The 26886-nt window shown below is 34.3% G+C and overlaps 1 protein-coding gene across 5 annotated transcripts in view; it reads left to right on the forward strand.

Moving 5' to 3' along the window:
• LOC143673742 (cytosolic carboxypeptidase 1) overlaps positions 1 to 26886 on the forward strand; it is a 262732-nt gene that overhangs the window by 159189 nt on the left and 76657 nt on the right. For all 5 annotated transcript variants that reach the window (XR_013170577.1, XM_077148653.1, XM_077148656.1 and 2 more), the window contains exons 15-17: positions 7646 to 7729; positions 9621 to 9707; positions 9792 to 9940. Coding sequence is in view for 4 of the 5 variants with exons in the window: in XM_077148653.1 (XP_077004768.1) it covers positions 7646 to 7729; positions 9621 to 9707; positions 9792 to 9940 (320 nt within the window). In the remaining variant the exon portion in view is untranslated. The remainder of the gene's footprint in view (positions 1 to 7645; positions 7730 to 9620; positions 9708 to 9791; positions 9941 to 26886) is intronic.

Genomic DNA, 26886 nt, shown 5'->3' on the forward strand with positions numbered 1-26886 from the left:
CCTTCTTTATCTCCAAAGGTCACTGGCTGGTGGACTCTCTGCTTCGTAGTGTCACTCTCTCTGAATCTCTGCATCCACTTTTTGGAGGCTGTGAACTGACACACCTGGGCTGAGTCAGAATCAGTCTGCAACTTGATTTTTCTCCTCTTCAGCGTATCACCTCTTAGACACTCTGTCTCTCCAAAATTGAGGTGTCATCTTGACTATAGGAGACAGTTCCTGAACTTGTAAGTGTTCCTTCAATCCCATAAAGCAAGTTACCTTATTAAAATACCTCAATGTAAACAATTTTTCTCTTCTTCTTAACCTATGATATCTGAGGTAAGATTGGAAGAAAGAAGAATGGTGGAACTGAGGTATAACTATTATATACAACTCTGATTCCCAGCCTTAATTTTAATCACTGATGACCCTTATTTCTCCTCAGTGATTTCACATTATGAAAGCTTTCATTAATCAAGACTCTTATTAGTATTTTAGTCATTTATATTAATTAAAGATACACATTCTGGCCAGTTAGAGCCTCTGACCAACATCTGGTAATCATGGATATCCTGCTCTGTTAATACCTTTGTAAACATCAATAAGTAAAGAAACAATTTTTTTTAAGTGTAGCCTATTGCAGGCATGTATCATGGCCAGATGTTAATAACTGTAGTGCCTCTGGGTCTTTAGATATCTGAGTCACCATCCTCAGTTCTGGTAACCTCTGTTCTCTTTGAGCAGCAAGTTTTGATGTTGGGCGTTGGTCCTTGTTGACTTGGTCTTTCAGAGAATATTCTTCCATCTATGTTCCCAAGCTCTACTTTCTTTCTCCCCAGAACTAGGCTACCGTGGTGGTGGGGGAATATATACAGAATGGGAATTACTATGGTTCTTCTGTTACCCTCTCCTCTCAGTATTTATGATGGGTTCTCTTACCTTGTCCCTGAAACATTGACCTTGGAATTGTTCTACAGATATAATCTACAGATTAGCGTCCAACCTGTTCAATATATTAGGCCATTTGTAAGGCTTCTTTTACCACCTGTGTACACAGTGCAATGTACCACCAAATTTATCTGCTATTTAAACCAAAGCTTTAAGATATCTATATATTTTGATGCTGTGAGGAAAGAGCGTAATGAAGGATCAAAAGGTAAATGAAAGTTAGTATATGTGTATTAAGAATAAGTGTTGAGATGCAAGTTAAAGTGCAAGGGAGATACAGTGCATTAAGGAACTAAAACACAGAAAACCCAGTAATTTAAAACTCTGGTACTTATGTTTAGCCCTGAAAAACTTGAAATGAGATAAAACAGGCTGGATTCCAAAGCACCCTTGAGGGTGAGGTGTGTCTCATAACTCTTCTGAAGTTTCAGAAGACTTCCTTCGCAAGAGAGAGATTTCCCCACTAATTTTCAGTGGCTTCATAAAGAGGTTCTTTGGTCTTCTGATTTGTTGAAGCAGACATGGCATGAATTGTGAAGCAATATAAAACCTTTGTCTTATATTTCATAATTGTATTTCATATAATTATTATATTTTATATTTCATAATTATATATATTTTGTATGATGGTAACTATTAATGTGTTTAATTGATTTGTCCTAGAAAACTAGGACAAATATAGTATATGCTATATTGCAAAGAATAAGTTTTATCATATTTATCATAATCTCCATTTCTATATCATATTTGTCATAATTTTCATGGATGTTATAAGTCAGATCTGAGATAGGAATATACCATATATCAATGAAAGAGTATGATCAGGTTTACATTATGTAGATTTATAACATTTTCCCTAATATTGTTAATTACTTAAAATATGATTATTGCAAAAATATATACTTAATGTGTTTATGAACTGTATAGTATATGAGTACTTTGATATTTAAGGATATAACTTTTTCCCCTTTATTTTATATATACTCTGAAAGTATTTGTCAAGTCCTTAGGTGAAAATGTGGTCATCAATGCATTCTCGATACTCAGAGGGGCCATATCTCAAAGCTCCCTTTCTCTCTTTTCACTTCTTGCCCATTATTTTTGAATAAAGGAGAGAAAACTCTTCAGAATTATTTGTTCCTTCAGATAACATTAATTTGGAACCAGAAGAACAAATGCATATAGCAGTAATTCCTGGACAGTGGATTTGATTTTATGAAAGTGCTGAGGCAATATAGTGTGGTGAAACATCTTGGGAGGGCTGGAAGCGCTTTGAAAAGCAAGTGAAAGCACTCACATTCTAACTTGACTCTTCTGCTGACTCTCCATGTATGTCTGAGGAAGTATCTTTCTCTAGACGCTAGTTTTCTCAGCTAAAAGCAGAGAACTGGATTAGACCAGTGTCTTTCAAAAAGTGGGTTGAAACTCATTAGTAACCAGCATTCAAGGAGAGTATAGATGCTTTGTATGATTTCAGTTTTTATAAATTTATGAAGACTGGTTTTTGGTCTACCATGTAGTCTGTCCTGCAGAATGTTCCATGTGTGCGTGAGAAGAATGTGTGTTCTGCTTCTGTTGGGTGGAGTGTTCTATATTTGTCATTAGGGCTAATTGTGTGCTGGTCAAGCCCTCTTTATTCACTGATCTTCTCTCTTGTTATTTCACCTGTTATTGAAATGGGATGTTGTTATTTTAGAACTATCTGTTTTACCTTTCAGATCTGTCACCTTTTCCTTAATATATTTTGGGGCTCTTTTGTTAGGTGAATACATGTTTATAATTAGTTTATCTTTTTGCTGGATTGAACTGTTTCAGTGTATAATGTCCTTCTTTGTCTCTTATAGTCTGTTTTGGCTCGAAGAATATTTTGTCTGACATAAGAGAGGCGTTCCAACTCTCTTTGGTTACTACTGGCATGGAATATCTTTTCTCTCCTTTTACTTTAAATGACTGTGTGTGTTTGTACCTAAGTGAGTCTGTTATAGACAGCATATAGATGGTTGCTATTTTTTAATCCAATCTGACGATCTTCCTTTTTAATAGAGTTTAATCCATTTATATTTAAAGTAATTACTGATGAGGAAGGAGTCACTTCTGCCTTACAACTGTTTGTTTTCTATGTGTCTTATATGTTTTTTGTTTCTGAATTTCTGCATTTCTGCCTTACAAAAATATTTAGGTGATTTTTTTCTAGTGGGCATTTTGAGTCTCCTCTTCTGACTTTTTCTCTACTTTTTAGTTATTTTCTTACTAGTCAGTGTTTATGTTCAGCTCATGAGCTAAGAATGATTTTTCATTTTAAATGGTAGAAAAATAAAAATGTTTTTTGCCACATGAAAATAATATGAAATTCTTATTTCAGTGTCCATAAATAAAGTTTCATTGAAACATAGCTGCACACATTTATTTACGTATTATCTCTGGTGGTACAAATATCTTTATAGTTATTTTGAATTTCTGTTTATAGAATTGTAAAATTTATATTGCTTAGTTTCAAAAAGTAAAGTACTTTACAAAAATACATTAATCAAAATAAAATAGAATAATAGTGAATAAAAGGAAATAACAGTCATTTTTAACCACAAAAATTGTTAAATTTCACTCACAATAAGAGTAATGCAAATTAAAATTTTACTGAGAAGTTGTTTCCCATTAACAGATTGGCAGAGATCCAGAAGTGGAAGAGCATATTCTATTGATAAAGTATATATATCAATTATGTTCAGAGCTTTTTATTGTAGCATTGTTTTGAGAAGGGAAATAGCTCAAATATCCATCAAGCAGGCTGGTTAAATAAAGAATAGTATGTTCCTTCTATGATGTGCTATGCAGTGGTTAAAACAAAAAAGTTTATATGCGCTAATAGAAAAAGTTATACATTATACTGTTGAATGAAACAAGCAAGGTACAAAACAGTTTTTAATGATATTCTAGATTTTATTTCAGGTAGGGGGAAAAACAGTCTAAATTCGTATTTGCATTAAGAGCTGGAGGGAGAATAATGAAGGTAGCTACCCGATTGGGTGACTGGGGGATATGAGATTGTGCTGAAAGTGAGACTTTTCTTTTTATACTTTTATATATAGTATTTTATTTTTTCTATGTCAATATATTAGCCATTCAAAAATTTAAATTAAAAAGTAGGTGGAGGAATTGTGGTAAAAGAAAAATAAGAAAAGCCAAATTCTGAATTTCTTTATATTAAGTTAGGGTGGCTCAGGAGTAATACAATTACCTCTGAAATTGAGATAATAGTAGAAGTATTAGTAAGAGCAACAGGAGCAGATAACTTATTGCTTACGTACTAGAGTAATAAGCACTTTTATGCAGTGTGAATATGCATGGTAAGTGTGTTATTTAAGGCTCATAGCACTCTATGAGGGGGTTGCCATGATTTTTCATTTTACAGAAAAGTATGATGAAGTTTCGGTTTGTTGAATAATGTATCCAAAGTTACACTTCTAGTAATGGCAGAATCAGGTTTCAAATCCTGGCCCAGCTCATGAGTTTGTCCTGTTAATCGTGTATATATGTGTGTATGTAGTGATCTTAGATGTGGTTGTACCTTACTGTTTACAAAAAAGAAGTATTTTCTGTAGTTCTTCAGAGAATAATATTATATAGTGAACATTTCCCATAATATCCTTACCATAAAATAGCAGTAATGTTCATTAAATTGTTTCTTACAATGTTTCTCTGTATTGGTTGGAAACCTAACAAAGTTTAATTTTGCTTGTGGCCACATCTGATGTGATCTTCTGAATATTTGCTGGATGAATGGACCGTACATTTTTTACTGCCTTGCATAAATTTTTTCTTCTGAAGCAAGCCTTTAATAAATGATGAATGTTAGTAAGTTTGAGGTTATAGTCCCTAAGAATACCTGGAAAATATTTATTATTTTGTTGAGAGTGGAGAGCCGTATATTGTAATAGGTAGCTGAGCAGAAGGAAGGACAGGCTGACATCCTCTTATAAGAGTTGAACTGTTTGACACGAATATATGTCTGAATAAAAGGCCTTTTTCCTTTCTATTAAAGAGAGCTGAAGACAGGGCAGAGGTTTTCCTCAAGTGTTACTTTTGGGCCAATTTTAGTATAAATGGGCACTAAGCTCCTCTGTTCGCCCAAATACAGTGTCTGAGGTTGAAAACCAGTGGGCTATAGGCCATACTCAGATTGCAGGTGATTTTGATTTCACGTGCACAGTGTTTTGTTTTTTAGTTGATTGCTAACATTGAAAATTTGGGAGATTCTACATAGAAGTACAAGCTTCCAAGTATTCATGATTAATTAGTGTGACAACATTTCATCTTTTTTTTCCTGCATGGCAACATTCAATTTGGCTTTAGATAGAATCTGAGCTCCCAGTTTCTCACAGTCCCACCCAGTCACTCAGTTGTATCAGCTGCTAGCTCCTTTAAGGTTTTGTGCTTCTTTATTTACCTTACAGTACATTACTGTAGAACTGAGTGGTTGTAATCAGCTTTTTAGTACCATTTTCCTTTTAAAAAATACAAAACAAACTTTTATAAATAATTTTGCACATTTGTGGTATGTGTTAACCTATTCTGATAAACGGATGTATTTAGTTATTTACCCAAACTTGAACACTTAATTTTTTGCGTGTGATATGTTTGAGTGTATAAATGCCATCTGTTTTACTGTTGAAGGTCTTGGTAATGTAAATTCTGAATTGATTTATTTCTTGGTATAAAGGATAAAGTTTTTTAGAACAGTTTGTTTCTGTAGAAAAAATCTGGCATTTTAAAGTTAGGACACTGAACTTAATCAAGAATTTAGAGCATAATCCTTTGTTACAAGCCTTTTTTATTTATTGATTGCTTTGCCAGTAATGATTTGTTTTTGCAGAATAAGAATTAAAAATAAATTATCCATAACTCTACAACTTGTTTAGAATTGGACTTTCCTAATTTTTAGTATTCTGGTTTCATTTTCTAAACTATCACGTCTTTTAATATTTTCCTGATAATTTTTAACTCTTCAATTAGATTAGTTCTGAATTATTTTGAATTTAACATTATACTGTTAGTTATATTTTTAAATTGAGAGTGAATACTCTTTTTTTAAAGCAATTTACTGAGATATATTCACATATCATACAAACCATCTAAAGTATGCAGTCAAGGGCTCACGATGTCATTACATAGTTGTGCATTCATCACCATGATTAATTTTAGAATGTTTTTATCACTCCAGAAAAAGAAATAAAAAGAAAAAAGAAAACCCAAAACAACTTATACCTCTTATCCCAATCCCTTATTAAGTTTTAGCAGATTATCCATACACCATCCTAAGTGTACAATCAGTGGCTCTTGGTATAGTCACGTAATTATGCATTCATCATATAATTAATGTGATTTCAGGAATTTCCCAGTGGGTATGATAATTTTCATTTCTTCTGAAGAAAAAAAATCCTATGTCCCTTGTATCCCCCTACTATTGACATTTACCCTTGTATCATGCCTTGTTACCATTAGTGCAAAAAATATTACAATGTTACTGTTAACTATAGACCTTAATTTACATTAATTATATTTTTACCCACATAACAGTCTATTATTAATACCTGTAATAGTGATGCACATTGGTTCTAGTTTTCTCATATTATACAATTAACCACCATCATTGTCCCCTCTAGGTTTCACTAAGTTATACAGTCCCAGTTTTTACTCTCTTGCTTTCCTTCTGGTGACATACATGACTCTAGCCTTTCTCTTTCAATCATGGTCCTATGCAGCTTTGTTAATATTACACTTACAGTTAATACTCTTTTAATTAGAAAAAAGTATCATTTTGTAGGAGACTAGTTTCAGATCTGCCTGAAGTTAAGGGGACTTCCAGTGCATAAAGTTTTTTTGAGATTTTATTCTAACCATTTAGGCAAACTTTCTCACTCTGTTCTCTCAAGAAATCTGCATTACTGATATTTAGCTGAAATAAACACACTTGAAATTTAAATAAGTTCATATGATCAGCTTTCTCTTTAAGCATAAGTTGTTCTGTGGGAAGTAGCAATGTACTGACACTATAGTAGCCTTTCCATCAGTACTGTGTCTTTTGTGGCCAGTGTTCTCTGGAGTTCCAGGTGTCTGGTTTTAGGATCCATATCTGTTCTGTTTTGGCTACAATTTGGTTCTGCATGCATGGTGATTATCTGTCTTGGTTTAAATATTGATGGGGAAGGCAGAGGGTTCTGTAGGTGGCTTGGGCTTCCAGGATGGTGGCAGAGATTTCAGAAATTTCCCAATTGGCTTCCATTGTGTTGGACTTGGAGTGGCGGTGGTGGGGTTGGACCTGGGAATCCTGGGAGTCCAGAGTCTCATCCTTTGTTCCTTGTCACAGGTGTTTCCTTCCACCCCACATTTTCTCTCCTTCCACAGAAGAGAAGGGGTTTTCTATAGAACATCCAACCTGGTTTCATTAATTGCATTTTAGCTAAGTTCTTGCTAGGGTTTGACTTATGGCTGTATTCTACATGGTTATTTTCTGAAACTCAGATGTGATAAATACTGATTTTTTTTTTGTTACTTTGTATATATTGATAATGTTTTTGAACTCAGAATATATAGTTAGAAGAATGATTGTTTTTATTTTAAAAGTTTTTATCGTTTACATTTTTTTCATCCAAAATTTATTTTGGAGGAAGCTCATTTATAATAGTGAAGTTTTTTCTAACTTCTCTTATGATTTCAGGACAAAAATTGCCCAAGATATTGAGAGGCTAATACATCAAAGTGATATCATAGATCGAGTTGTTTATGATTTAGATAACCCAAAGTAAGTCTGATTTTCCCCCCTTACTTTTATTGTTTGTTGTGTGTGTTTTTTCCTGTAAAATTTCAGGCATTGTATTTAAAAGGCAAGAATTATGCTTAACTTGCACCTAGTTTATCTTCACTATGTTTTCATCTTTTGGCAGATACATAATGGTAATGTAATGCCGTATAAGTTGAATATATCACAGATTTTTATTTGTACTTATGTTGACTTTTCTTGGGTTTTAGGCAGACGTCACAAAGTGATGCTGTTGTTTTTTTAAAAAATTGAAATTAACAACAATCACAACAAAAAGAAATTATCTGTACTTATGAATAGAATAGAGATTTCTACGTGAACTCCTGGCTTTCCAACACTGTTCGACCTTCATTGCTTTGGGACAACAAATACCATCCTGTTAGAAGGAGCATGTGCTTGCTGTGTCTCCATAGTTCTCACTACTCCCTCTCAGTGCTTACTGCTCACACGCTATGCGCTAGGAATTTAAGTTACCTGCCTGACCTTGTAAGGGATTTGCTTGTGATTCCTGATGGAAAGTGCTTAGTATCATTTACAATCTAGAATTATCACCAGTATCATCACATTCTAGAATTAAAGTAATAAGTAAATAAACGAAAAATCACAGATATTGAATGTGATGATTATTCAGTGTTATTTGGCTCCCTCCATGAGAAATTAAATTAGCCCTCAGTAGATTCCTTCCTTCCCTAATATTCTTATATTTTAAGAAATTTAATATTTTATTTGAAAGAGGTAAAAGGCTTTTTAAAAGGCAGATTCTTCAGATAGACATATGTATCTTTTTCAAATTAAACTGTATCCATTATCCCATTTTTCACAAACACATAAACACCCTTGCACGAGTTAATATAATTACCAGTTGTAGTGCAAGTAGCAGCAAAGTCCGTTTGTAAATAACCAGGCTGCTCCTTCAACATATTTAGACTGAAGAAGTGGTGCCGTATACGTGGGAGTCTGCTCTGGTGTTACTCGCTGCTTTTTGGGTTCTTCTTCTTTGGCTGCACATACACTTATAGATGCAGATATCACACCTGCAATCATTGTTGTCAGCTCTCCTATCCTAATGGTCACCACGTCTGTGACCATCTCCCAAAAGTCTTAAAGAAAAGAAGTATCTACGTTATTCATAAATTTCTTAGTTATTTCAAGAGTTTAGGATTCTCTATCAGACGAGGCAGAGGTTGTAAAATAGAAACTCAAAGAGTGTGGCATATCGGTGTCATTTCTAACAAGAAAGACTGAACAAAATCAGTTAGCATCTTGGAGTCTTAGTTTTCTCTCTTTTAGAATGAAAACTGCAGAAAAGCAAGAATATTTGTGATTAATCAGAAAACTAAAAAGACAGATCATTAGAACAGTGTCTGGTACCTAGTAGGCTCTCAATAAATACTTATTTACTAAAGTAATGCATGTGTAAAATGAGGATAATGCCTGCGCTACTAGGGTGCTAATTAAATAAGATAATAGATAATGGAGATCTGTAAGTTTAAAATAAAATTTTCAACACAGCTGCATAGGTTTTTGTAATTATTGCTGCTCAAATGGATCATTTGCATTTTTTAAATGTCTAGTCTTTTTTTAATATATTAGAAATGACATTTATCTAATGAGGTAAAAGATCTTATTTGTGATTAACATTCACTGTAAACCAACAACCCTGTACTTATAATCGTATGTATTTTTGGTCTCTAAATGTTGGCCAGAGTTTGTATGTTGTTTGTGTTGGTTAAGTTCTGTCTGTGGTTTAAAAAAAAAAATTAGGAGAGTATTTGTCAATAGTGGTATAATTTTAAGTTGTAACATAGTTGATTTTTTGTTCCTTATTTAAATGCAGTGTGTTTTATTTATTTTATTAAAAAAATGTATTTAGTTACACCATTCCAGAAGAAGGAGATATTTTGAAATTCAACTCCAAATTTGAATCTGGAAATCTGCGCAAAGTAATTCAAATTAGAAAGTAAGTAATTTAAAAGTTTCTCATTTTGTATGTACACAGACAGTTTTCTTATTTTCATTAGATTTCTCTGTTCTTTATTTTCAGAAATGAATATGATCTTATTCTGAACTCAGATATAAATAGCAATCATTATCATCAGTGGTTTTACTTTGAAGTCAGTGGAATGCGGCCAGGTGTTGCTTATAGGTTTAACATCATTAACTGTGAAAAGTCCAATAGCCAATTCAATTATGGTAAGATAATTATCTTTCCCAATTGAGATGGTATGCATGCATCTTAACTATAGGACAGAAACTAAAAAAGACTATATTAGCAACATAGTAAAAATGTTTGAAATGTTCTTCTTTTCTCTAGTTCTGAAAATTTGTACTTTTGTCATGCAAAATTTGAAATGGGTTAAGTTTGGATTTATTGGTGAAAAGAGCAATAAACCCTTGTATAGGCAAGTCCTTTGAAAATTTAATGGGTTTGACTGATTTTTTCCAGAATTCATATAATTGAAGATTTTTTATAAATGCTGCTAAAAATTGAGTTTTTAACATCAGTTACTCTAAAAGAAATATTTTTAAGTTTTTATTTTGAAATAATTATAGATTCATAGAAGGTTATAAAGTTACAGAAAGGTCCTATGTTCTCTTTAAGGTTGTTGCAATAGTTAGTTCTTACCTGTAGTATATTATCAAAACCAGAAAACCGACATTGGTATATATTGGTATATGTATTAGTATATAGTTCATTTTCATCACATTTATACATTTATGTATATACCACAGCAGTGTAGATACAGAACTCTTCCATCACAATAAAAATGTCCCTTCTGCTACTCCTTATAGAAGTATGCTGCTCCTATAGAAGTGCAATGCTAGCTGTAGGTTTTCTGTACATTTTTTAATTTAGTTGAGGAACATCTTTCTATTCTTAATTTGTTGAGAGTTTTTGTCATAAATACGTATTGAATTTTGTCAAATGCTTTTTCTGCATGAGTCATTATGATCATGTGATTTTTCTTCTGTAGCCTGTTAATATGGTGTATTCTATTGATTAATTTTCAAATGTTGAGCCAACCTTTCAGCCTTGCAATAAACCTGGCTTGGCCACGGTATCTAATTCTTTTTATGTATTGCTGAATTGTATTCACTAATATTCTGTTAAGAATTTTTGCATTTATATTTATGTTCATTTTTGCATTTGTATGGACAAATATTAGTCTTTAGTTTTCTTTTTTCATACTCTATCAGTTTTTGACATCGTGGTAATAATGGCCTCTTAAAATGAGTTGGGAAGTTATCTTTCCTCTTACTTTCTTTAAGGGCTTGTGTAGAATTCTCCAATGAAACCATCTGGGCCTGGAGATTTCTTTCTCGAGAATTTTTATAATTAGAAAGTCAATTTCTTTAATAGTTATAGAGCTGTTAATATTATCTGTTTCATATTGGGTAAGTGATAGTAATTTTGTGCTTCTGGGGAAATTCATCCATTTAAGTTGTTAAATGTGTGTGGGGTATGTGTTTGTAGTATTATCTTTTTGATATCTGAGGTGTCTGTAGTGATATCTCCTGTTTCATTCCTGATATTAGTAATTTGTATGTTGATTTTTTTTATCGCTCTTGCCTACAAGTTTGTAAATTGTATTGACCTTTTCATAGAACCCACTTTTTGTTTCACTGGTTTCTTCTACTGTGTTTCTCATGATGTTAAAAAAAAAAAGTTTATGTTAGACCAGCAAAAACCTAAGTGTAGCTTCATTTGAGTCTTCTGTGTTTAGTACTTTAATAAATACAAAATTAAGGGTTGTTTTTGTCAGACTGCTTTAATGTCAGACATTATGACAGCAGAAGATAATATTTTTATATAAACCCAATATCAGTAATTTAAAATTAAAACATCAAGTTTCAAGTATTTAATCTGATATTGGCAAATTTTTGTATAAAACAAAGACTTTTTTTAAAGCTTATAAAAAAACCCTTGCACTGAGGTTGAAGACAAACGTATTTATTAGGTATGACAAGTTAACCAAATTTCAGAGGTTCCAGTCATTTGTTGTTGTGAAGATTGAAAGCTTTTAACAACTGAACCATGAGATACTGTATCAGGTGTTTCAAATAAATGCTCTAAGTTGTTAAAAGTCTAAATATGATGATGCTCTTTAAGGGGGAGTTTCTGAATACTGAAGTTTTCAAGAGATGTAAAGTTGTTCCCAGTTGTGATTATTTATGTGGAAAATAGAAACTCGTCCATGTTGGAATTGCTTCACCTTTGTGGGATAAAAGCTTTAGTCAGATTCATTCTATTAAATTATAGGAAGATTAGGTAGCCTAATAGCTGGTTTAATTATAATATTTCTCAGAAACATTTGTTTGGTGTCCTTAAACTCTCATCTATGTTTAAATATTACCTAACTGAAATGAAACTCTTTCAGAGTGTTAACAGATCAAGTAAAGAATCTAGTGTTTTCTGTATTTAATTTTAAGTATAATGCTAGCATAGTATTTTCAGAGAAAAAGAGCAATTAAGTAAATGTAATTTTATTTGTACTTTGGGTGCCCCTTCAGAGTAAAATATTGTTCCTAATATTAAGCATACTGAGATTTCAGGAATAAGTCCGCTTGGAAGTAATCTATTAACATACAACTATTTTTGATGATATTTGTTTAAAGGTTTTACACTGAGGTCCTAAGTGAGATAGACAGTTTTCTTTTTGGAGTGCTGTCTTTCTCCACTTTAGGAAGCAGGTAACTTTGAAGACTTGAAGGCTTTCATCCCCCCTTGTTCCCCACTGCACCCCCCTCCCCCCACCTGTATTGTGAGCAGTTTTAGTAGCATTTATGTTTTATGAAGTGTGGAAATAATGCACCTCTATAACTGTCTGATTCTGGTGCCCTTTTTGGAGAGGAGAGCAGGGGAAGTTTCTTGAAAAACTTTTTGAAGGTTTTCTGTGACTCAGTGTGTCTAGCTTTCTACGTCTTATTGAAGCAGTCTTGATATTTACATTTAAAAAAAGTGCAAGTGACATTTAGATTTTCATATTCATTAGCAGAGATTATGATATCTGTAATATATGTTCCTTTTTTGAATCTTCTTTTTTTAATTAAAAAAACCCGTGCTTTCAGTTTTATTCGTGGTGATTTCCTTTTTAAAGATTTGTTTAGTAGTTGCTGTTTTAATATTAATTTCTCCCTTTACCTCCCTGCAGGTTGATCCCTCCCCCCGCTTCTGACTTCTAGTTCATTTAATTTATTTTTGTTTTTTGATCAAAGCATTTAAGTTTTGAATTACCTCTTGATTAAAAGTTAATGCTGTGTCCCCCTAAATTTTAATATTGAGATCTACTTGTTATATCTAGATTGTGTCTTTAAGTATATATAATGCTGGTATCCTTTATGACCGAAAAATTATTTTGCAAAGTGTTTGTTATGTTTTTAATTGTTGAATTATTTTAGTTAAAAGTTTTCTCGTTGATTTCAGTTTCTTTTTCCATTTTTTTCACAGATGTGAAATTTTTGCTCTCTTGGAATGATATTTTTAGGGCTTAATAGCTATTCGGTTTTGCTTTTGATACTTGGGAAGTATGTATTCTCTTAAGGCAACATAATTAATATGCCTCTGTTAAATTAATATTATAAATTGGATTATTCAGATTTTTGTATACTTATTTTTTTGTCTTCTATATCTGTTCAAGACTTAAAAAGTAATTTAACAGTTTTTTAGTTTTGTGTTTCTGACAAATTCTCATTTAAAAACATATTTTTCCATTTGCACTTTTATTTAGCACACAGTTTATCGTTTTCCATATTCCTTTTGTTTGTACCCTTTATCAGTATAAAATAATTATATTTATCCCATGCAGAATCTTTTGCTCTGAATTCTGTTTCTTTTTCGCTTTGGTATATCAGACTAGCTATTATTAGCCGAATTCTGTTTTATATTAATAATGTGAACCTCTGTTCTTTTAGTTTGAATTTGCCTTGCATGTCATTGCCTACTATTTATTGTAAATAGAGGTTGTATTTTGTTTTTTGATGGGCAGGCACTGGGAATCTAACCCAGGTCTCCAGCATACCAGGCAAGAACTCTTCCCGCTGAGCCACTGTGGCCCACCTTACCCTTTTGTCTTTTGATAATGGTTCTTTACCCTACTTAAAATTATTTTCATAATAGATACATATCTATTGCTTTGTTTTTGTAATGCTTTCTATTTTTGTGCTTCTTTATTGTTTCCTTTATTTGTTGTTATTGAAGGTACTTCAGGGAATAGTGTTATACTTTTGTTGTTTTTGCAGAATCCAAAATATAGAAACACACGCAATATATTTAAAAATATATAAAACTTAAAGCATACAACGTTAAATCAAAGGTGCTTCGCTTACTGGCCTCCCCTCCGCTTCACTTTCAAATGGTTTTTAAAACTCATTTTATAATCATTCCATGGATCAGTGTTTGAAAACACTGGATAGTTGACTAGTATGGATTCTGGAGCCAGACAAGATCTCTGAGCATCTTTTTTGTCATTAAAATGTTTTGATTTAATCACACCCAGCTTAGTTTTTTGAATTAGTGGAAGTGATGTTTCTCATAAAGTTGCTCAATGAATGGTAGAAAGTGAAGAATGAAGAATGTGGTTCCCTGATACTCACATATCAGTATCCGTACAAAGGAGAAAGATGGTTCCATTTTTACTCATTTAGTCTTTTGGTTGGAATATCATTTGTGTCTCTCAGTAGTGCAGGGAAGATTATGAAACTTCATCTTGGATTTTTTTCAGACCTGCTTCATTTACTTTGGGATTCCTCCCTGATTCTGACAGGGTTTGTCTGAGTTTTTTTTTTAAATCTAAGTCTATCGATGTATGTTAAGATCAATGTAATGTAAAACAAACCTTATATTTCTTAATATCAACAGAAGAAAGAAGGGACCAATATTTTAGTAAACTAGAACTCAACATTTTAATGAAATTATAACTAGTTAATATTGTCATCAAGTTCAATTTGAGTTCATTTCAGGGATGATGCTAATATCTAAAGAAAATACATTTGCAGTGGAAACTTCATCTGGAAGAATTTATTTAACTGTCATACACTTTTGAAATCATGAAATAAATATTAAGAGAGTAGTTTATTCCCTGATTTTTTTTTTTCAATTGGACATGGTTCTTGGGATAGTTTTAAGTCTTAGCTTTTAGCGAATGTACCTGATAGAAGTTTTGTTCATTGACAAACCCAAGGACATGGGTAGAATGATAATATCTGTTTTTTTCAAGCTGTCCTTTTCATGGGGATTTTTTAAGTGACTCTTAAATGTTTAGTTTTCTCACAATCAAATGATCTTGAACAGTTTACTATATTTATATTATGTTTTTAATTGCAAAGAGAATTCTACCTTTGGAATGCTGAATTTGAAAATTTTCTTCGTTATATAATAGTTCTAAATTTGTTGCAATCCGTTGCCCCCCTCTCCCCCCTTGTTACTTGAAAGGGATTTGCTCAAATCACCACTAGATGGCAGTCGTGCACCCCAACCCCCAACACCCTCTTCAGTCTCCCACCAAAATGAGGATTTTAACAACCTTCTTACACAAGTTGAACATTTGTGGCAACAGATGAGAAATTTGGAGTCTAATCTATAGTGTTCCCTGTTAGTTAATTCCATACCACAGACTTATACTGAGCTATCTCTTACTAGGAAGTTTCCCCTAACTTCCTAGACCCTGACAAATGCTCATATTATTTTATTTTATTTATTCCTTTGTGGAACTCCTTACAATTGTATATAATTTCTGTGTATGACCTATTCATGTCTTTCCTGCCAAACCTACACCCACCACTGATTTGAAACTTCCATGAGGCCAGTGATGCTCTCTTTTGTTCACCATTATATCTTTCCTTGACATTTAGTAGATGTTCAGTAAATATTTGTGAAATCAGTGAGATGATGGATGAACTATGAAGAAGAGCCCATTGGGAGCATAAAATAAACATGAACAAATTATATTTCAGTACACTTCAATTTATGTTCATTGACTTTTTCTAAATATTTTATTTTAAAATAATTTAAAACTTACAGAAAAGTTGCACTCTTTATACAGATGTTGAGCATCTTTTTATGTGTTTATTGGCCATCTGTTTATCTTCTTTGGAGAAAAATCTAGTTTCTCCATTTTTAATAGGGTTTTTTGTCTTTTTAAATTTTGTTGAAGAAGTTCTTTTTATGGTCTAGATAAACGTTCCTTATCAGATACACAATTTGCAAAATTTTTTCCCATTCTGTAGGTTACCTTTTGAATGGTGTCTTTTAAAGCAGAAATGTTTTTAATTTTGATGAAGGCCGAAATACCCATCTTATTTGCTTGTGCTTTTGTTGTACTGTTGAAGAAGACATTGCCTATCCCAATCTCACAAACATCTATTCTTCTATTTTATTCTAAGAGTTTTATAGTTTTAAGTCTTATATTTAGGTCTTTGATCTACTTTGAGTTAATTTTTTGTATTATGTGCAGAAGGCATCCAGCTTCATTCTTTTGCATGTGGACATCCAGTTGTCCCAGCACCATTTCTTAAAAAGACTGTTCTTTTCCAGTTGAATTGTCTTGACAATGTAGAAAATTAAGTTGACCATAAATATGAGGGTTTATTTTTAGATTCTCTCTCTCTATATATATTCTTATGCCTGTACATTGTTTGATTATTACAGCTTTGTAGTAAGTTTTGAACACAGAAAGGATGTGTCCTCCAACTTTGTTCTTTTTTTTCAAGGTTGTTTTGGCTACTCTCTATCCTTTGAGTTTCCCTGTGTGTTTTGCATCTAGGCCAGGCGGAATTATGTTGAATCTGTATTCAACGATTTGGGAAGTACTGCCAACTAAAGCCTTCTATTCCATAAACATTTCCATTTACTTGTCTTCTCTCCTTCTATTTTCATGATTAAATTATGTAGTGATTGGTCTGTTTCATGCTTCTTATCAAAAGAACCAAGATTTTGGTTTTTAAATTTAGCTAATGTTTTTCTGTTCTTTGTGTCATTAATTGCTTCTATCTTTATTTCTTACCTCATGTATTCTTTTGGTTTTATTCATTTTTCTTTTTCTAACTTTTTGAATTGGAAAGTTGAATATTTTTTGATTCTTAATTTTTATTGATAATGGTGTTTGACGCTATGACTCTCTGGCCACTGTATTAAATATTTCTCATGCATTCCAATGTCTAGTGTTTACTTTTTTTCAGAAATTCCTTAATTTCTATTTTCCTTTTCCTATTCTCTCATGAGTTAATAGAAACGTTTTCTAATTTCCAGATTGCAGGAAATTAAAAATTAAAAAGTAATTCAGGCTTACCGAAGAGTTGCAAGTAATATATAAGCATTTCCCCACCACCACCAATATTGAGAATGTATTCCTGAAATGATCCCCATCACCCTGAAATACTTTTGTATGTATTTTTTATAAACAATGTCAATCTCCTATATAACAACAGTACAAATACCCAAGTCAGGAATTATCATTTATACAAGAATCCCATCTAATCCTAAAACCCTGTTTTGGTTTGCTAAAGCTGCCAAAATACCAGAAATGGATTGGCTTTTAGAGAGGGGATTTATTAAGTTGCAAATTTACAGTTCTAAGGCTGTGAAAATGTTCTGATTAAGGTATCAGCAAGAGGATATCTTCACTCAAGAAAGGCCAACCATGTCTGGTGTTTCCTTGTCACATGGAAAGGTACATGGCAATGTCTGTTCATCCTTTGCTCCTGGTTGCTTTCAGTTCTTGGTTCCAATGGCTTCCTCTCTGATCTTTTGTCTGTCTCCAGACATCTCCAAATGCCTGTCTCTTGGTTTCATTGCTCTGCTCTCTGAGCAGGCTTTGAGCTCTAGCCCTCTTTCTCTCTTCTGCTCTCGCTCTCTCACTCTCTTGAGCTCTTTCAAGGACTCCAGTGAACTAATTAAGACCCATCTTGAATGGCAGGGGTCACATCTTCAAGGATATAATCTAATCAAAGGGTCCTGCCCACAACATTCCTGCACCCCCAGGATTAGATTAAAAGAACATGGCTTTTCTGGGGGTACATAAGAGTTTCAGGGGTAGGCCACGGTGGCTCAGCAGGTGAGAATGCTTGCCTGCCATGCCAGAGGACCCTGGTTTGATTCCCGGTGCCTGCCCATGTAAAAAAAAAAAAAAAATAGTTTCAGAATAGCACAGAACCCCATTCAAATTTTACCTGTTTCCTCAAGAGTATATTTTTATAGCAAAAGGATTCAGTTCAAAACCTCATGTTACATTTAGTTGTCAAGTATCTAAACTATTTTAATCAGGAACAGTTTTGCAGTCTTCAACATTTATGATTGTGTCACTTATGAAAATTGCCATTCTGTTGTTTTGTGAATGGTCTTCAATTTGGAGTTGTTTCATGTTTCTCATGATTAAAGTTATACGTCTTTGGCAGGCATACCACAAAAGTGACATTGTGTCCTGGTGACACAGGATTTTATTTTGCCTCATTATTGATGATAATCATTGATCACTTGATTAAATTGGCGTTTTTCAGTCTTTTCCACATATTGTTACACTTTTTATCTTTGTAACTAGGAAGTATTTTATGCCTAGGCTCTTTGAGATATGGAAACATCTTGTTCCTCATCAGACTTTCTATTATTTCAGTAGAGATACCTAGTTTTCTATTTTGCTAGGGTCATAATTTGTTACTATCATATTTTATTTTAGTATTCATATTTCCTAACCTTTGCCCACTGGGATCCCTTGCAAGATGACTTGTATGTCCTTTTGACAGATTCCTATTATTCTTTAAGGACAGCCTTGTTTTTTGGTACAGCAGGATTGTAAAGGCTCATTTTACACTTTCCTTGCCACAGCCCTAGATAATCAGCCATTTCTTCAAAGCCCAGGTTTATTTTAGTGGAGAATAGAGAGAAAATTAGAAAGGAAATAGAAGACTTGAATGATATTCTAAACTGCATATAACAACATTTATAGAAAATGATGATGTGGGAGAGGGCCTACATGGCAGCTTAGCAAAGTGCGTATTTTAGTTCGTTCTCCAGAACAACTACTAAATAACCACAAACAGTACCGAACAGCTCCTGAGGCCATGTCAGTGACTGGACACACAGTGTACCCCAGTCTGGAACAGCTGGACCTGCTGCAAGCCTCCCCAGAACCATGAGTTCCCCAAGCCATGGTGGCTGGCGCCCCTCCCCCACAAGCCTCTTCCCAGAGAGGAAACAAAAGAGGCTTTAACAGCAGCAGGAGCTGAGCCCAACCAAACACTAATTGTGGCATTAATTAACAAATTCTGACTACTAAAAATAGGCCCCTAGCTCAGGTGAAACTGGTCAAAGCAGAGGTCATTCATTTTTGCCCTGCCACCAATGGGGCAGGGCTGACAGAAAAAGGAAAAAAAAAGGATACAGGTTTTTGTGGCTGTATTTCTACAAAGGCTTGACTGCCTTTGGATTCAGCAGCAGGACTTCTCAGGCTGCAACTGCCTCAGGCATAGGTAGAAACAAGCTTGTTTGAGACCTTGTCTGGAGCTTGTTCCTTCCCCAGGGGAGGGGTGAGGCCCACCTCAGGTGGAATCCCTCCCTCAAGGAATTCAGACCACAGGGCTTGGTAATTTGAAGCTATTAAAACCAGCTGACAAGCTCTGTTCTGTCTCCACCATGCCTCCAGCAGGGAGAGTCTGCCAAAGTTAAAGGTACCGCATCATCTTATGCTGGTGGGACTTGCAGACAGAGAAGCATCACATACTGGGTAGGATAAGAAAAACAGAGTCCAGAGACTTCACAGGAAAGTCTTTCAACCTGCTGGGTCTCACCCTCAGGGAAAACTGATGCAAGTGACTCTTTCCTCCTGATAAGAGGCCAGTTTGACCTCGGAAAAGCCAGCTAGGGTCTATAATACCTACATAGACCCTTCTAAGGGTGGGGGGGGGGTGGGAAGTCACCATACAAGCAGGGCAAGAAACAAGAAAACCAGAACGGAAAAATTCTCCTCTGTTAAACAAAACCTAAGCTAGAGGTCCAGAAAAAGCTGAACCGAATGCCAAAGAACAGATAGACAACATACTCATCCAGCAAGAAAACCCTATGTAAAAGAAGTGAAAGCAATCTCCAGAATAAACTAGTTAAGGTAATTAAATGTCTAGACACCAGCAAAAAATAACGAATCACACCAGGAAAATTGAAGATATGGCTCAATGAAAGGAACAAACCAACAATTCAAATGAGATACAGGAGCTGAAATAATTAATTCAGAATATACGAACAGACATGGAAAACCTCATCAAAAACCAAATCAATGAGTTGAAGGAGGATATAAAGAAGGCAAGGAATGAACAAAAAGAAGAAATGAAAAATCTGAAAAAACAAATCACAGAACTTATGGAAATGAAAGGCACGGTCGAAGAGATGAAAAAAACAATGGAATCCTACAATGGTAGATTTCGAGAGGCAGAAGACAGGATTAGTGAACTGGAGGATGGAACATCTGAAATCTGACAAGAAACAGAAACTTTAGGGAAAAAAATGGAAAAATGTGAGCAGGGACTCAGGGAACTGAATGACAATATGAAGTGCACAGATATACGTGTTGTGGGTGTCCCAGAAGGAGAAGAGAAGGGAAAAAGAGGAGAAAAACTCATGGAGGAAATTATCACTGAAAATTTCCCAACCCTTATGAAAGCCTTAAAATTATAGATCCAAGAAGTGCAGTGTACCCCAAAGAGAATAGATCCAAATAGATGTACTCCAAGACACTTACTAATCACAATTTCGGAGGTCAAAGAGAAAGAGAGAATAATCTTGAAAGCAGCAAGAGAAAAGCAATCCACCACATACAAGGGAAACCCAATAAGACTATGCGTAGGTTTCTCAGCAGAAACCATGGAGGCGAAGATTCAGGGATATATTTAAATTACTAAAAGAGAAAAACTGCCCACCAAGAATTCTATATCCAGCAAAATTGTCCTTCAAAAATGAAGAAGAAATTAAAACATTTTCAGACAAAAAAATCACGGAGAAAATTTGTGACCAAGAGACCAGCTCTACAAGGAATACCAAAGGAGCACTAGAGAAAGATAAGAAAAGACAGGAGAGAGAGATGTGGAGAAGAGTGTAGAAGCGAAGACTATGAGTAAACGTAAAAAGAAGGAAAATTAGATCTGACATATAAAATCCAAAAGGCAAAATGGTAGAAGAAAGTACTACCCATATGGTAATAACACTAAATGTTAATGGATTAAACTCCTCAATCAAAAGACATAGACTGGTAGAATGGATTAAAAAACAGGACCCATCTATATCTGTCTACAGGAAATGCATCTTAGACCCAAAGAGAAACATAGTTTGAAACTGAAAGGTTGGGAAAAGATATTTCATGCAAATAACAATCAGAAAATAGCAGGAGTAGCTATACTAATATCCAACAAATTAGACTTTAAATGTAAAACAGTTAAAAGAGATAAAGAACGAAACTATGTATAGATAAAAGGAACAATTCAGCACGAAGACATAACAATCATAAATATTTATGCACCAAACCAGAATGCTCCAAAATACATGTGGCAAACACTGAAAAGAGAAATAGACACATTAACCATAATAGTTGGAAATTTCAATTCCCCACTCTCATCAATGGACAGAACATCTAGTCAGAGGATCAGTAAAGAAACAGAGAATTTGAATAATACAATAAATGAACTAGACTTAACAGACATTTATAGAACATTACACCCCACAGCAGCAGGATACACCTTTTTCTCAAGTGCTCATGGATCATTCTCGAGGATAGACCATATGTTGGGTCACAAAGCAAGTCTCAATAAATTTAAAAAGATTGAAATCATACAAGACACTTTCTCAGATCATAAAGAATAAAGTTGGAAATCAGTAATAGGGAGAGTGCCAGAAAATTCACAAATATGTGGAGGCTCAACAACACAGTCTTAAACAACCAGTGGGTCAAGGAAGAAATTACAAGAGAAATCAGTAAATATCTCGAGGCAAATGAAAATGAAGACACAACATATCAAAACTTATGGACACAGCAAAGGCAGTGCTAAGAGGGAAATTTATTGCCCTAAATGCCTGTATCAAAAAAGAAGAAAGGGCAAAAATCAAGGAATTACCTGTCCACTTGGAAGAACTAGAGAACAGCAAACTAACCCCAAAGCAAGCAAAAGGAAAGAAAGAATGATGATTAGAGCAGAAGTAAATGAAATTGAGAAACATGAAAACAATTGAGAAAATCAGTAAAACCAGAAGCTGGTTCTATTAGAAAATCAGTAAGATTGATGGAGGACCCTTAGCAAGATTGACAAAAAGAAGAAGAGAGAGGATGCAGATAAATAAGATCAGAAATGAAAGAGGAGACATAAACACTGACCCCACAGAAATAAAGGAAGTAATGACAGGATACTATGAACAACTTTATGCTAATAAGAACAACATATATAGAATACTTCAGCAGATAGCACCAGAATTCACATGGATCATTCTTCAGAATACACCAAAAGTAAAGTCATAAAACATATCTCAATAAATTAAAAAAATATTGGGGAGAAATTCAACTTCCCCAAGTTGAATTCTTGATATTCTCACAAGCAGTGTGGACAACCAAAGCTATAGGCAGAGCCCCTAGTCTTGGGGTTTGTTCATATGAAACTTAACCCCGCAAAGGATAGGTCAAGTCTACTTAAAATTTAGGCCTAAGAGTCACCCCCAAGAGAGCCTCTTTTGTTGCTCAGATGTGGCCCCTCTCTCCAGCCAACACAACGAGCAGTCTCACCACCCTACCCCTCTCTACGTGGGCCATGACACCCAGGGGTGTGGACCTTCCTGGCAATGTGGGACAGAGATCTTGGAATGAGCTGAGACTCAGAATCAAGGGATTGAGAAAAACCCTAGAATGAGCTGAGACTTAGCATCAAGGGATTGAGAAAACCTCCACCAAGAGGGGGAAGAGGGAAATGAGACAAAGTGTCAATGGCTGAGAGATTCCAAACAGAGTTGAGAGATTATCCTGGAGGTTATTCTTATGCATCAAGTAGATATCATCTTGTTATTCAAGATGTAATGGAGAGGCTGGAGGGAACTGCCTGAAATGTAGAGCTGTGTTCCAGTAGCCATGTTTCTTGATGATGATTGAGTAATGATACAGCTGTCACAATGTGACTGTGTGATTGTGAAAACCTTGTGTCTGATGCTGCTTTTATCTACCTTGTCAACAAAGGAGTAGAACATATGGAATAAAAATAAATAATAGGGGGAACAAATGCTAAAATAAATTTAGTTTAAATGCTAGTGATCAGTGACAGCGAGGGGTAAGTGGTATAGTATGTATAACTTTTTTTCTCTGTTATCATTTTATTTCTTTTTCTGTTATCTTTTTATTTCTTTTTCTAAATCGATGTAAATGTTCTAAGAAATGATGAATATGCAACTAAGTGATGATATTATGAATTACTGATTATGTATGTTGTTTTATTGTGTTTCTTTATTTTTTAATTAATAAGTAAATTTAAAAAAATATTGAAACCAAGTAATGTATCTTCTCTGACCATAATGGAATGAAGCCAAAATCAATAATGTAAAAATGGAAAATGCGCAAATATACGGAAATTAGCAACATCCTCTTAAACAACCGTGGGTCAAAGCAAGGGAAATTGGGAAATACATTGAGACAAATGAAAATGCAACAAGAACGTGCCAAAAGTTATGGGATGCAGCAAAGGCATTGCTGAGAAAGACTGTTATCAGTATAAATGCTTATACTACAAAAAACAAAGATTGCAAACCAGAGACCTAACCTCAAAATGAAGAATCTAGAAAAAGAACTAAACTCAAGGCAATTAGCAAGAAGGAAGTAATGAAGGTTAGAGTGCAGGTAAATGAAAGAAATAATAAAGAAACAATCAGGAAAATCAATAAAACCAAATGTATATGCCTGTTTTAGAGTATCTATATATGTTGTTATATGCCTGTTTTAGAGTATCATTCAAGTCTTCTATTTCCTCACTGATCTTCTCTCCCGATATTCTATCCATATTAAAGCGGTATTGATAGATGTAGAACCATCTGTTTTTCCCTTCAGTTCTGTCAATATTTGCTTCATATATTTAATGGCTCTGCTGTTAGGTGCAGATACTTTTATAATAGTTATGTCTTCTTTGTTGAATTGACCCCTTTATCAGTATATTGGTACCTTATTTATCTTTGTAACAGTTTTTTGAGTTGAAATCTTTATCTTTTATTAGTGTAGCTACCCTGCTCTGTTATGTAACTACTTACATGGTATATATTTTTTCCATCCTTTCACTTTCAACTTATTTATGTTTAAGTAAGTTGAATGTAAGTTACTTACTTATGTTTAAGTAAGTTGAATGTAAGTTACTTATGTTTAAATAAGTTTTTATGTTATCAGGAATTCTTGAATATTTCCTCCTTTCTTCCCAGCCCCGCAAGGGGACTTTACAAATCCTCGTTTATTCTCTGCACACATTACTCTGGGATGCATTGGGGCATCACACTAACCAGTACAAACCAACAAGATCTCATGTTCTGTTCAAGATTCCATGTAATTATGGTGTGCAAGTAAACTGATCATACAGGTTAAATTAGATAATGTGCTACCCAAAATAGAAACTTTGCACCAAATAAACATCTCTTCCTTTGGTCTCACACAGAAGTTGAAGTTTTAAAATATGTGTTCATAATTCAGAACACAGGGGTGAGGAAGACATTGTCTATACTTTAGAACCTCACCTACTCTTTCAGACCAAGGGAAGGAAGGTTTGTTTTGTCTGGAACCTAAATCTTCTGTAGCACATAATCTATCTCAACCTGTCTGGATAGCTCATTTAAACAACTGAGATACAGGGAGCCCAGAATAAGAATGAGGGCCTTTAATCCTGTGTGGCTTAATGTAATGCCTGGATACATCCTAGATTACATTAAGCAGGTAATCACAAAGTATTGGCAAAGTCCCTTGAGGGATGGGAGAAAAAAATATGAAACTATTAAACTTTTCTACCAGGGAAACCCTTGATGTTGTATCAAACATTACACCCAAATCAGTAGGCCAAGCCCTTGATCTTCAGGCTTACTCTTGTGAAACTTACGTAGGTAATGGAGAAGCTTAGCCTGCGTATAAGTATATCTAACAGTTACTTCTGGAGGACCTCTTTTGTTGCGCAGATGTTGCCTCGCTCTCTCTTAAGCTCAGCTCTGCAAGTGCTATCGTTGCCATCCCCTCTATGTGGGACATGACATCCAGGGGTGAAAGTCTCCCTGGCAGCATGTGAGATGACTCCCAGGGATGAGTCTGGCCCTGGCACTGTGGGATCAACTATTCCATCCTGACTAATAAGGTATCAGTGGCTTAGAGAGTTCAAATAAAATTGAGAGACTACTCTGGAGGTCACTCTTATGCAACCTACAGTAGACATTGCTACATATCATAACTTGGCAAACCCCAACCAAAACTTTTCCAGCAAATCCTAAGGAACACCTAGGGTAATATATAAGGTTCTACAATCTTATATATTCTCTAGTGCATACGTTCTATGCACTAGAGCAACTTTCCAGAAACCTACAACCTCCATATGGGTCCTCAGATCAGATAAGTCCTGAAACCTAGAGGGGCCAGCCTCTCCAGAACATCAGCTAGTTCCATTTCCTACCCCATATTATTGACATCGCTTTCCGACATGAAAGTTAGAATGGCCATAGCCCAACTACCCCTAAAGATTGAAACAGAAAGATGAAAGTTCATGGTGCAGTTACACAGAGAAGTTAGGGTTTAACAAACAATTGTGATGGCTGAATCATTATATTGATATTTCTTTTAATCTCCAGTATCTTAGAGCAGCTAGAAATAAAAACCTAAAATTGTGGAATTGTAACCCATGTCAAACCGAAATCTGTTCTACTATAAATTGTTGCGATGTGTTTTGAAATTTATTGCTTTTTTGTATATATGTTATTTTTCACAAGAAAGAAAATCGATTGTGATGATAGGAAATATATGTATTCCTTCTAGCCTCCAATGTTCTGGAGTAGCTAGAAGGAAAAATCTGAGATGATGGTATGGTAGCCCATGACAAAGTCTGGGATTTGTCCTGTAACTGCTTGTTGAAGAGTGCTTTGAAAACTATTATTTTTGGAGGTGCAAGGGTAATTTAGTGGTAGAATTCTTGCCTGCCGTGCAAGAGACCCAGGTTTGATTCCTGGTCCATGCACTTCCCCCAAAACAAATGAACAAAAACAAGCAAATAAACAAAATATTCAATAAGTGGTGCTGCAATAATGGGTTACTCACATGGAAAAATAATGAAATGTGACCGCACCATACAGCATACCAAAAAACCAAAAAATTATTGCTTTTGTCTGTCTTTGCTTTGTATATATGTTATATTATACGATTTAAAAAGTTAAAAAAAAAACAACCAAAAATATATAGACCATTTCATCCTTTACCCTGTATTCTGCTTTTTTTAATCCTGTATTCTGCTTTATTTTAATCCTGTCCAGAGCAGCTTCATTCATATTGCTAGTCTAATAAGTCTGATCACTTTTTTCAACTTTTTAAATGGTTGCTATATGGAGGAATGCTGACTTTCTTATAGCTTCAGAGCTCCAACTCTGAGTTTCAGGTGTCACATACATATCCTAAGTTTCAAGGGATGGCCAGGTTATACACAAATAGCTCAGTATCTCAGAATTTAGAAATAACAGTTATAATTCCAGAATAGATGTGACTGCTCTAGGAGCTTTACAGAAGTGCCAACCTGCTAACCCATGCTCTCAACTTCAATTCTCCGAATTTGTAAGATATAGTTTTACATGGCATCATCCCTCTTAACCTGAGAGATCATGGAATGCATAGAGAATAGTGGGATGATCGTGCACTTTTTCTTTATATTATTTAATTATTTCACTTGTTGGAAGAAATGTATATTGTTTAATTGATCTAATATTGAACATTTAGTAGGAAAATGATTTTAATGGCTTTCACTCATTAAAGTAGTAATTCCTTTTAATTAAGCTGGAAATAAAAGAGTATCATTGATTTAGGACATTTTTGGAAATTTCCCAGAACTTTTTTTATATATACAAAAATTCAAATATATTCTGCTTTAGCCTTCTTGAAAGTTGGTTCTTTCTGCAAATGTAAGAT

Source organism: Tamandua tetradactyla, chromosome 2 (genome assembly GCF_023851605.1).
Source record: "Tamandua tetradactyla isolate mTamTet1 chromosome 2, mTamTet1.pri, whole genome shotgun sequence".
NCBI lineage: Eukaryota > Metazoa > Chordata > Mammalia > Pilosa > Myrmecophagidae > Tamandua > Tamandua tetradactyla.